The sequence below is a fragment of the Pithys albifrons genome, chromosome 2 (assembly GCF_047495875.1).
Source record: "Pithys albifrons albifrons isolate INPA30051 chromosome 2, PitAlb_v1, whole genome shotgun sequence".
Taxonomy (NCBI): domain Eukaryota; kingdom Metazoa; phylum Chordata; class Aves; order Passeriformes; family Thamnophilidae; genus Pithys; species Pithys albifrons.
The window spans coordinates 77,714,313-77,727,343 of NC_092459.1; the positions used below are offsets into that span (position 1 = coordinate 77,714,313).

Genomic DNA, 13,031 nt, shown 5'->3' on the forward strand with positions numbered 1-13,031 from the left:
TTTAAAGTTTTTAATTTTAATTCGTTGAGAAACCAGTGTCAGTGCAGATCATAATTGCTGTTTAGTCAGTATAACATTAGCTGGTATTTTCTGTCAGGAATAAGGCTGTTTTAAGGCATAAATGCCGTGTTTGAAATGGTGAATTCACACCTTGTATTTGAGAATTGTAGAGATGCACTTGAGGTGGACTCAGCAATAAATGATATTGGGATCATTTCTGTCAAAACAACAATAAAACAATATAACAGTTCTTCCCATGATATCTTAAGAATTCAGTATAATTTAGTTCTTCATTAATTCCTCATGTAAATAGATCAACAATATTACATTTTATTTCTGCCAATAATAAGCAGGTTAGAGATAATCTCATTAAACTGTTAGATGTCTATTATAGTGTTTTCATTCAGATGAAAATCATTAATATGAAAATAGTATTTTATAGTTCATGAGGATGAAATGTGATAAGATTGAATAAATATGAGAACAGGCAACTTATATACATGTATGTACATATGTTTAATGTATATGTATTTCTCTAATCACAAGTAGCATTTTTACGTGGAAGAGATTTTATTTGTTATCTTTTGAGTCTTCAAAATATTTTGTATTCTCATTTTTTCCGCAGATGGAAATTTTTAAAAACATTCTTTAGGACTGTGTTGTACAACAGCTAGAATAAGCTGTGGGGAAAAAAACAGGAAACTGATTCTCTAATCCCTTATGCACATTTTTTATTAACCTTCTATAAAGTTATTCCTTATTTACAAAACTACATAGGAAAGAATCAGCTTGAAGATTTGTACCCTGTTAGCATTTGTTGCAAGGAGATACATACTTTGTGGTTCTCAGTATATGGAGACTTGACTAAAACAGAGGCAGAATGTTTATTAGGAGTTGGCATTGTTTATAGGCAGTGGTGTTATTGAATACATAATTCTAGATATGTTTAATTTTTCATAGGTGTTTCTAAAGGACAACCCCAAGCTATGCACTCCTTATGTATCTACCTTCTTGTTTTTGTTGCGTTTCTTGCAAATAATGGTTTTCTTTTTTTTTTTTCCCCTGAACAATAGGGGCCATGTACTGGAAATCAGCAAAGTCTGGCACACAGCAGGCTATGGGATGCTGTAGTTGGTTTCCTTCATGTGTTTGCCCACATGCAGATGAAGCTGTCTCAGGTATCTTTTTGTTTTACTTTATTCCTTTATAAGCTACCAATATTTTTGTAAAAGATAAATAGATATATTATTATGTTTGAATCATTAATAACAACAGTTAGTAGGGGAAATATGAGGAAAGTAAGAGACAGAGGTGATAGAATACAGCTGAATTGAGGGGGTAAATTAGAAAACTGTAGTGTGTGTGAATAGCAGGGCTGTAATTGGATTGCTGGCCACAGGCATAAAGCAGATTAAATCAAGCTGAACATGCAGCCTATCAGTGATATTCAGAAAGAACTTTCAGTACCAGTCTTTCGTAGCAAAATTCTTTTGCAGTGTTTTCTGCAGTTTTGCATAATCCTTTTATGCAGGAACCGTCATCTTCATTGATGGCTCCTGCATTGAACTCTAGTGCATTGTTATTGAATCCTAGTTCAACATGTCTGCATCTAAGCCTTTTCCACTCTCAGCAGAGATAGAAAGTAGTCAGACCTTATCACGAGTGAATTGCTTTTGGATATGAGTACTCGCTTCATAAACTATAGAAATAGTGAAGGGGGTTGGCATAGGCATCTGTTCAGGAGGTGAACATTAGGTGAAAGCAATCCTTTCCTTAAGTGTGCATTTTTCAACTTACCTTTTTAAAAGAATTACACATCATAATTGAATGTAGTGATTCTAAATTATTTACATCATTTGATGTTTTCAGAGAAAAGTGTCATAAGCTTGTGGAGGTGTTAGTTATTGTTATGGAATAGAGCTCTGAAGGCTCTGAGGTTTTAGGTTTCATTATTAGGCTCTAAAAGTATCCATGAATTTCTTTGCATAAATTAAAGTAGTCCTGCTCAGATTATTTTTCTTTTTGCCCTTGGAACTTTATGGATGAAAGTGGGCTGCTTGCTTAGATTTGTGGACTTTGAGCCACAGGTATGCTTTTCATTCGTTATGGCTAAACAGAAGTCTTTTTTCAGCAAATGGCATCATAGTCAAACCTGCTTTTCAAGAGTAATACATTGTGTATTTACTGAAGTGCATTTAAAAGTGCCTGAAGATACTGTCCTGATTTTGGAACATCTTTGTTATTTTAAGAATTGCAAAAATAGTCAATATTTGTGTAGGCCACAGTAGTGGCTATTGTGCTCTCTTCCTGTACCACTAGAGCAATATAGAAAAAAGTATATAAGTAGTTATGGACAGTGAGCCAAGCATATAGCAGCTATGTGTTGGTTATGAAATACGATGTGGCTCTTGTCAAAATGTGTTTTTACAGTTATGACAAGTTGATAGTCTCAGCTGTGTCCAGAGTGGCTTCACAGTATCTTTTAATTACTGCATCTAGAACATAAGGATACTCATCCTGCCTCTTTGAAGATAGCAGCTTTGCTCGAGGTCCATTGTACTGTGAGGTGTTAGTCTTGCTGTTCTGTGGGATGACAGGAACACAGTCTACTCCAAATGTATGATAAATAGTGATGACATCTTTCGCTTGCATGAAGCTCAAGCCCTTGCTTTTTGGAAACTCCTTAAGGGGGCCAGCAGATCCTTGGAAAATACTAGAATAGATGCAGGCTCTTTTGTTTATTTATATTTATTAGAAGAATATATGATGTATTTGTTTTAGATTCTGTTGAAATGCTAGTTTTCAAAGGCATTTAGTGTGGCTAAGTGCATTTATAAGGAGTTGCCATATGGCTTGTATCTGTAAAATGAGCCTGTCTAAGCTATGCATTTTGTTCTTGTTTTCAATCATGAGTTTTCAAAGCACTTTTGGAGAACAGTTGAAACAAGTTTTAAATAGGAACAAAACTAAATCACTGTGTTGTTTGGTTTTTGACGTGTTATTTTTTTGCATTTTCGTTCTTTACTCCTATACCAGGAAGCAACAACATTATAATGGTCACACCTAAGATTAATCTCAGTAAGGCAGAAAATAAACGTACAGTTTTCAATGTAAATGAGCAAAGATCATCCAGTTTGTAAGCAGCTTTTGAAGTTAAAGGATTTTTAATGAAAACTTAGAAAGCAAATCAATTAGAAATGTTTATTTCCAACTTACAGTGTTTTCAATCCAAGATCCAAATTCCCATAAAGTACCTTGAGTTTGTTGTACCATTCACTGAAATCCAGCAGTTCTCATTATCTGTGAACTTGACATACCCAGTTATTGCCTTAAATTCTTTCATAACCTTCAATTTTCACTTTCTGTTCATTAAATTACTGTCCTCAAAACAGATGATAGTGTAAATGTTTGATCCTGTAAATGTACTGTAATGAATCAAGCAATTAAATATACTCTCACTGTATTACCAGTTTTGACACTACTAGCTTCTTAATTTCAAAGTTTGATTTTTGCAAGGTGAAATATGCATGCACATATCTAAATGTCAAAGTAATCAATATATTAATTATATATATATATTGTATTCATTCTTTAGGATTCCAGTCAAATTGAATTACTAAAGGAATTAATGGATCTTCAAAAAGATATGGTTGTCATGTTGCTGTCTATGCTGGAAGGTAGTAAAAATTTGAAATCTTCTTTCAGAGTTATTCTAGAACAGTTTTTCGCTTTATGATTTTCTTCATTTGAGAAATAATACTCCATTTTCCTCAAGGTTTTTAATTGTCATGTCTCTGCTGAGGGAAGAATTTTTAGGTTTGAAAGTAAATGGGAGATCTAAGTAGTGTAGTTGATATAGATGATATCCATTCCAAATGCCAGAATTGTATAAAATCCAGAGCTAACAGAAGATTTACTTTTTTCCACAAACTTGACTTCTCTTTTGGCTTAGATGAAAAGGTTTTGACTTTTTAAGTTGAAATCCTGAGTTCTAGCAACTGAACCATTTACCATTTTATTAACACCTTTTATATGTTGCATTTATTTTGGGAGTGATCATAGCCGTTTGATTCATCTAGTAACTGATTAGGTTCAAGGTCCTGAAATTATGATTCCCTAGAGAATGTAATGACTGTCAAGAAATAATACTACTATTGCTTTAGCTTCTCTGTGGTATTATATTAGTGCTTCTAGTGCTAGACTAACCAGACATACACATAATTATTCAAAGATGTTTTTTACCTTTTTACTTCTTACATATATCCTATCACATTTTCTTGAGGGAACCAGGAAGGCAGTAAATGCAGCATAGATTGCAGTGTACATGCATTGCTACTGCTACTGCTTTGCTCATAGCAGGTCACTGAGAAGCAAAGTAAATTCTTAGTACTGTAGGCTGTGCTCCATGAGTATCTTGCTGAGCTGCTCACCCTAACTAATGGCACCCTAGCTTTGTTTTGCACTATAGTGAAATTCATAATATGCTGCCTCAGTTTTAATACTCTGTTAAATATAACAGATGTCTCTCAACAGGTCTTGTTAGTTCTTTCTTTCTGTAATGGAGAATACTTAGTAATTTCATTTTTTTTCCAAGTATTAGGATAGTGTTATTAGTAAAAGGTTTCTGATTTTACAGCTAACTTTCGAATGTGAATTTGTTATCCAATAGTTTATCATTCTTACTCTTTGATTATTTCACTAGTCATTATAGTACATGTTTCTTTGACAAAATATTGACTGCAATCATTATCTGTAATATCATGTCATCACATCTAGGCAATGTTGTGAATGGAACTATTGGAAAGCAGATGGTCGATATGCTCGTGGAATCGTCAAACAATGTGGAGATGATTCTGAAGTTTTTTGATATGTTCCTAAAATTGAAGGATTTGACTTCCTCTGATGCATTCAAAGAATATGACCCTGATGGTAAAGGGATAATTTCAAAGAGGGATTTTCACAGGGCAATGGAAAGCCATAAACATTACACCCAGTCTGAAACTGAGTTTTTGCTGTCATGCGCTGAAACAGATGAGAATGAGACTTTGGACTACGAGGAGTTTGTGAAACGATTTCATGAGCCTGCAAAAGACATTGGTTTCAATGTCGCTGTTCTCCTGACCAACCTGTCAGAACACATGCCCCATGATACCCGCTTGCAAACCTTTCTTGAACTGTCAGAGAGTGTGCTAAATTACTTTCAGCCTTTCCTTGGACGCATAGAAATCATGGGCAGTGCAAAGCGCATTGAGCGAGTTTATTTTGAAATAAGTGAGTCAAGCCGGACTCAGTGGGAGAAACCTCAGGTAAAAGAGTCAAAGAGGCAATTTATATTTGATGTTGTAAATGAAGGTGGGGAGAAAGAAAAGATGGAGCTTTTTGTGAACTTCTGTGAGGATACCATCTTTGAAATGCAATTGGCTGCCCAGATCTCCGAGTCAGATCTGAATGAAAGGTCAGCAAATAAAGAGGAGAATGAGAAAGATAATCCTGAGGAGGAAGATCCTAGAATGGGTTTCTTCTCTCTTGTGACCATGAAGTCAGCATTAGTAGCTCTCAAGTATAATTTAATGACTCTTATGAAAATGCTCACCATGAAAAGCCTAAAGAAACAGATGAAAAAAGTGAAGAAAATGACCATGAAGGACATGGTCATGGCTTTGTTTTCTTCCTATTGGAGCATTTTGGTGGGCTTACTGCATTTTGCTTGTAGTGTTGTCCGAGGGTTCTTTCGCATCATCTGCAGTTTGCTGCTTGGAGGAAGCCTAGTAGAAGGAGCAAAGAAAATCAAGGTGGCTGAACTGTTAGCTAATATGCCAGATCCCACTCAGGATGAGGTGCGTGGGGAAGGAGAAGAAGGGGAGAGAAAGCCAGCAGAAGCTGCACTGCCTACAGAAGATTTGACAGATCTGCAAACTTTATCAGAAGAGAGTGATCTACTCTCAGACATATTTGGTTTGGATTTGAAACGAGAAGGTGGACAGTATAAACTGATCCCTCACAATCCAAATGCCGGTTTGAGTGATTTACTAAGCAGTCCTTCATTAGCTCCAATGCCTGAGGTACAGGAAAAAATCCAGGTAACTGTATCTTTCATTTCTGATATAAGTTTATATCTTTCATATGTCAAATATAGTCTTGAAATAAAATTTGCATCTATGTTTTTCTGGTTTTTCTGACATCCTCTTTCTAATATCATAAACTTGAATTTCCACATTTCTAAGTATATGGTGTTTTGGTTTACTTTTAGTTCAGTGTTACATTGTCTCTTCATTAATTTTAAACCTGCCATTCTGTAGGAGCAGGTGAAAGAAGATGAAAAGGAAGAGAAGGAGGAAACAAAATCAGAACCTGAAAAAGCAGAGTATGTATTACTTTAACCTCAGATCCTAAAAATTGTGGGTTTTTTCACTTTTAAAAAACCAGCTTGATTTGTACTTACTTCTTTGCCTTTAATTTTCTGTCCATTCAGATGTGAATGTCCATTCACATTCCAAAATTATGGTATTTTTCTAGCAATCTTCCACATCTGTGCACATTTGCAGAGACATGCCATGTAATCAGTACTACTCCAGTTCTATAAATTTCCCTCTTCTGGAAGCATCCTTTATAATGTCCATTTAGTTTCTTTTAGAATGTGTTTACTTGAATTTTTTCTTGGTGTCTTAGTTAAAAAGAAACCAAGGTGTCTGTCAATGAAAGTGAGGAATCCTTCTGGACTATGAAGGGGATCTCCCTCCTCAAAACCACCACATCCTTTAAAATTTAGAGAGTTCAATCAGAAAATGTAGAAAAAAGGATCAGTTCTTTACTACAAATACATATATATATATATATAGCCAAAAACCAGAACAGAACTAACAGCAACACCGTAACCAAAACTTTCAAACAAATCAAGTCCTGTCCGTGCCCCCTCAGTGCAGCTACGTTCACAGGCAGTGGGAGGCAGTGCCACGCCTTGGGAGGCAGCAGTTGGTATGACTCATGTGCTCAGAAGGGTCAAAGACCGGGTAGGGAGAGGCGCCAGTCCAAAAGCTCACGTGGGAATGGCAGCCACAGTGGATGGACTGAAACCATTCCTGTGGGCAGTGTAAGGACCCTGCCACCATCTTTTGTCTGAAAGCATTGCAGGGGTTTAACAACTCCTCTGCAGATGGTGCTGGCCCCTCGATGAGTCTGTAGTGAATTCAGGCAGCAGTGATTGTTCTCTCAGAACGGCACAGGGCCCACAGAGTCGGGGGGTGAACCAGGACCCCCCCTCTTGGTGCTTCCACGAGCCAGCAAGTGGCAAGTGGGCACCCAAGCAGACGGAGGAGAAAAGTGTAGCGAGCACCAGGAAAACCTCCCTTTCACCACCTGCCCCATCCTTTCCCCAGCCATCACATTGGAATGCAAAGCTATCAGCCATCCATTTGTTTAGGCTTTAAACAGCTGGCTCTGTGAGCAGGTAATCAACAAGCCATCTCTTTTCTATCTTCCAACTCCCAAACTGCTGTGTTGGTCAGGGAAAAAAAAAAATCCATGAAAGATTTTTGAAACTGTAACACTTGGCAAGTCTGAAAGCTGGAAAATCTTTTAGAAACATCATAAGATCAGCTCGGTTCCAGAGACCTGGCATCCATCAGTGGTATAGATTGAATCTGTTTTGCCCCACCCATTTTCTATGACCTTTTGAATTTGGATTTTGCAAAACCTTAATATTCTGATGTAATTTTACTGAATTACTGAGTACTCTCACATCTTTATGAAGGTAAAGTGTTAATATTTGATAAATTACCATCTGAATCTTGTTAGGACATGTGAAAATCTAATGTTAACGAGATTAGCTCAGAATAAAAATAGCAGAAAGCAAAATATGGCACTTGGTTTTAACCAGTAAAAGCTATGGCTCTCCATCTCTGTGTTTTGTGGTTCCTGATACATGTAAATTTCTGTATACAGTTTCTGTAGCTGATATGTTTCTGTCAAAATTTTTAGGGGATCACTTAAACTCTATCCTTATTGCTCTTGTGGAATGACAAACCCTTGCCTTTAACAGAAACTCTTCTTCCTAATCGGCCCAGCAAATTTGTGAGTCGGCCAGTATAACTTTGCCAAGGAAGGTCTTGCTGACTTTTGAAGGTCACTTCACTGTTGATTGCTTTGCTTGACTGAGTTGCAGTGATACCTGTATTCTCTGTGAGGAGTGCAATGGCACTATTAGCTGCCCTGAAGTGACTCTGAACATGACAAACTTTCAAGTGAAAGTTTGTCAAGTGTGTTCTAAGAAGAGAAACATCAGTTATTCTTCTTGTAGATAGGTACAGAGAAATTATTAATGTAACTTAGAAGATGTTTCTCACTGGTTTGGCTTCAAATGGACTTCTGTGATCTTTTCATCTATCATGCTGACAGGTCAAACTCCAAGATAATTCACAGTTCTTTAGATCATGTGTTTGGAGAAGGCAGCCCACTAACTGACTTTCTGTAGTGGGACAGCACGGTGATAATCAACATCAGGTACTGACACACTCTTACTCTCATCTCCTCCTGGAGTGGATACTTATGAATTCATTAGATGGGCAGAAATATAGGATTTAAAACTTGAGGTTTGACTTGTAATTGCAAGCAGAACCAAAGTGTTCTGCAACATTTGTGGGAACCAGATAGTTCAAGTGCATGAGGTTGGAGAGGAGAACTTAGACATAAAGGCAGTCATACAGACATACAACTGTCAGCTTACAGACATTTTGTCACTGCAACTATGAGTCGCACAATTACAGAAGAGACCCTTTGGTAATAAGGTTGGCAGATTCTTGATTAGCTGCCGGTGCAAGTTAGTATTCTCACTTCAAGGTGTGAAACCAATAAGTTTTTCTGTAGACTTAGACTGTCACTCTTGCCACTGCTTTGGACTGAAGAGGGATATGTCTCGTGTGCCTGAACTGGGTGAGTCATGACTGTTTGAGCCTCATTAGAAAAATGCAATAGCCTCTCTCAGGGATTGATTTTAATTTCTGTTTAGCATTTTAATTAACTTGACATATTATTTTGGCTTTATTTATATCCTAAGAGGAGAAGATGGAGAAAAAGAAGAGAAAACCAAGGAAGACAAAGGGAAACAGAAATTAAGACAACTTCATATGCACAGATATGGAGAACCAGAAGTTCAGGAATCGGTTTTCTGGAAGAATATCATTGCATACCAACAGAAGCTGCTTGTAAGCTATTCCCTGGATTATGTGTTTAGCTGTTGCCAGAGACATGTACTACCACATTGCTTCTATCAATGTAAAGACAAACAACATCTGATGGACCACATTTTTCAATCCACTATCATCCATAAAAAGGATGTAAAGCAAAGATTTTACAGGAATGTTGGAGAAAAGAAAAAGAACAAATAACTTAGTATACAATATATTAATTCTTAGGAAGACAATTGCTGTCCCAAACTCAGATCTCCAGGGGTGCCAGTGCATCATTGAAAAACATCCATACATTTCCCTGGGAATAAATTAACTGAATTTTTACAGCAGCTAGTGAGCCTGTAGGATTTCTCCTTCCCTGAGAGACAAGTTTGGGAAATTATAAGCTCTCCTATAAAAAGAATTGACTGAGATACAATGCTTAACCTAACAAAAAAATATGTTAGAGAATTTTTCTTTGTCAAATAGTAAGTTAATGTTTGTCAAACTTCTCAGAGTCTCTCAGTAAAATAATATACCCATAAGTTTGCTGTAGAACTGTTTAAAATCCGTATTTTCATTAGCTAGGTGATTCCATTCATATTTACTGAGGTTAGTGTGCAATGCAAAGCAAAAAGCACTACACTTTTGCTGTTTATCTAGTAGAGAATTGTGTAGGTACAGCCTATGTCTAACATGAATAACTTAGCAAAACTACAAAACTACAGTCACAGTCTGATTAAGAAATTAGGTGTTTAAATTTTGCTTTTGAACTGAGATTTCTTTTTGTTACTCAATAGCAGTCATGCAAATTTGACTTCATTTTTTTCTAATAGTCTCATTTAATATTTCATCAATATTCATATATAATTAGGGCTGAAAAATGGGGGAATTCCTATGGGAGACTTAAAGCATTCAAAATGTGTGCTGTAAAGGTTTGGTAATTGTCAGGAATGGAAAAGGTGTATTTCTACAATCCTTTTGTGAGCATCATAGTGTCAAAGAACCTTTCTGCTCATGGTACTTAGGTCACAGATGAATTTTTGCTGACTTAGTGAAAGTGCAGTTGACTTTGAAATAGAAAAATATTTAAAATAAACTTATATGCAGAAAGTTTTGTTGCTTTATAAAAGTAACAATTTGCCATGCATATGAATATTGAGCTACAAGGAAAATGGAGACTTCTGTATTATTATTACATTACTATTACATCGTGGTGTCTCCATGTTGTCTCCAAGTGTATTGGGAGGACAATTAGGAAGATATAAGTGGCAATTAAAAATACTTCATCTTTTTTGTATGTAGTGAAACAAAAGGTTATTGTAAATGTGGAGTAGGAGAAAATTTGTACATCAATCAAAATGTTTGTTGGGGTTTGTTTTGTTTTAATATTTAAAATTCAATTATAAAGTTCCATAGGGGAAAAAAACCACCCTAAACCCTGCAGCAACCTAATAACAATGATTGAATCTTTATTAGGCAACATGTATTTATGTTCTGTTCTATTTTCAGAATTATTTTGCACGAAACTTTTACAACATGAGGATGTTGGCATTATTTGTTGCTTTTGCCATCAACTTTATCCTGCTTTTCTATAAGGTAAATTTGTCAAAAGTATTACTCTTCAATAGCACAATGGAAAATGTTTGGGTTTTGTAGACAATGTGCTATGGTAAGACTGCCTAGCCTAACAGATTAGATACCTGCTTCATCCTACCACTTCAGAAATCTAACATGGTGAGAGCTGAAGTGTTTGTGTGAAGCAAGAATATGCTTCCAGTATGCAAGTATCTATTTATAAAGTTCTGTGCTGCAACAAAGGCAGCAGGCTGTAAGTCATACTCTTGCCTCAGGTGTTCCATTTCACAGTACAGTGAACCAGCCAAGGCAAGCCCTCATTGGCAGTTTAAAACAATCTATATCAGTTGAGTTGTTTTCCTGTGCCATTATGCTCTCCTGAGAGGATGTGTGCAGCAAGAAGTCACATCATCTAAAGCTGCCTAGAATATCACTGATTTTGTCAAGACTCTTAGTATCGTTAATACAACTCCAGAGTCTTTGGACTCAAATGAGGTTCTGGCAGAGCCCTGATGATAAAGACCACTTGTGGGATTTCTTCTAGAAGGGTTGTGCCCTTTTTTGAATTTGAGGTGATAAAATTCAGCATGGACCAAATTTGCTATGATGGACAGACAGTGAAAAAAAAGGAAAAGAAAAAGCACATTATCACAGACTGGTGTAGAGAGATAAAAAGGTCTTGCTGAGGTATTCTTTGTGGACATTTTTATGCAAAAAATTCTTGCAATTGTATTGTCCATGGCATCATTGTTTTCAGCTATACTACTTAGCTTGTCATACTGTAAAGCTTCTGTCAAAGGAAATACAGCTGTAATATTAAGAGTAAGTGATTTAAACAGGTCTCGACATCTGCTGTGACAGAAGAAAAGGAACTTCCCGTGGTATCTGATGGTGAAAGTACCACATTGAACATCCTGGAAAGTGATGATGAGAGGGTCATTGCAGTGCATTATGTCCTGGAAGAAAGCAGTGGCTACATGGAGCCCACACTGCGGATTTTGGCCATCCTACACACAGTCATCTCATTCTTCTGCATCATAGGGTATTACTGTTTGAAAGTAAGAAAAAAATGAACTTTTTTTGTTCTGGGTTCAAACATTTTTATTCGTTGAGTAGTATAAAGTAGAACAAAGTCATAGCAACATTAAGCAGGTTGGGAAGATTATGTAAAGAAGTACTATTTTGTTATTGTAATGTGAACAGAAGTGGATATGCATTTTCAGGAAGTTACTTACCAGAGTCCGATATGCTGTCAGCCTACACAATTACAGCAGTAATCTCTATCAGAATCTGTTTATGCCTATCAAAGACAATAAGTGAATGCACATGACCTGAGGAAACTAGATGATGGTATTTGCATTACTAGTCTATCAACTGGGTCATTTGAAAAGCATGCAGCATTTTGGTCTACTGCTACTGCATATTGTGGCTATGCAAAATGTCTGCTTTTCATACACTGGTGGTAGTGTTTTGGCGGGAGCTTAAGCATGCTTTAAAGGAATATCTTGCAGAAGGTCTCTGTTAGGGATGTGAAAAATAAAGATACCACTTTTATTGGCAAAATGCTGCCTATGGACCTGGGAGAAATATATACGGGATGTACTTCCCCCATTTTTATAGTCTTCCAAGGCAAAAGCTGTAAGTCAAGGTGCAGGATAGTGCTAATTTATGTGGATCTTTGCTATGACCCAGTATGGCTGCTAATTTGTCCTTATAATATCTTATGTGGTCCTTGATATTTTTATTTTTCCCTTTTAATAGATAATACTTTTTCTATGCTAAAGATAATAGCTGCATTTTTAGTTCAGGGAAATGTTCATTATATTACTGCATTACAACTCTACCTTAAGTAGGTAGGTCAATAAATACTACAGTGTTTTCATGTTGCATTGGTTTCAATGCAGCAGGAAAGCTTAGATTTCTGGCTTTTGACATGTTCTCTTCTCCCATCTCATATGTTTTGGGGTTTTTTATCCTTTTCATGCTACTTTGCCACATTGTTTTTGAAACTACATTTATTCTCTAACTAGAAGGGAGTAAGGGCAGTCCCGTGGTGTAATGGAGAGCACTCTGGACTCCGAATCCCAAGGATCTGAGTTCGAGTCTCAGTGGGGACCGTCCCCTGGCAGTTCAATGCCTCCCTGCCATCCCATCCCATCAGATCTCGGATGCTCAGCAGGGTCAGCCCCGGTTAGTACCGGGGGCTGTGACAGTCTGGGGGACTTCCCTGTCACTGTCCAAGCTTGCTCGGCCGTGGCAGATGGACCTCAGGACTTAAACAGCGGGGCC

The 13,031-nt window shown here is 36.9% G+C and overlaps 1 protein-coding gene across 1 annotated transcript in view; it reads left to right on the top strand.

Annotated features, from left to right (window-relative positions):
* The window catches only part of RYR2 (ryanodine receptor 2), a 371,658-nt gene that overhangs the window by 335,611 nt on the left and 23,016 nt on the right, over positions 1-13,031 (top strand). Inside the window, exons 89-95 of the mRNA XM_071581075.1 lie at positions 1,074-1,178; positions 3,596-3,677; positions 4,777-6,080; positions 6,300-6,364; positions 9,053-9,200; positions 10,677-10,763; positions 11,582-11,800. Coding sequence (XP_071437176.1) covers positions 1,074-1,178; positions 3,596-3,677; positions 4,777-6,080; positions 6,300-6,364; positions 9,053-9,200; positions 10,677-10,763; positions 11,582-11,800 — 2,010 coding nt within the window. The remainder of the gene's footprint in view (positions 1-1,073; positions 1,179-3,595; positions 3,678-4,776; positions 6,081-6,299; positions 6,365-9,052; positions 9,201-10,676; positions 10,764-11,581; positions 11,801-13,031) is intronic.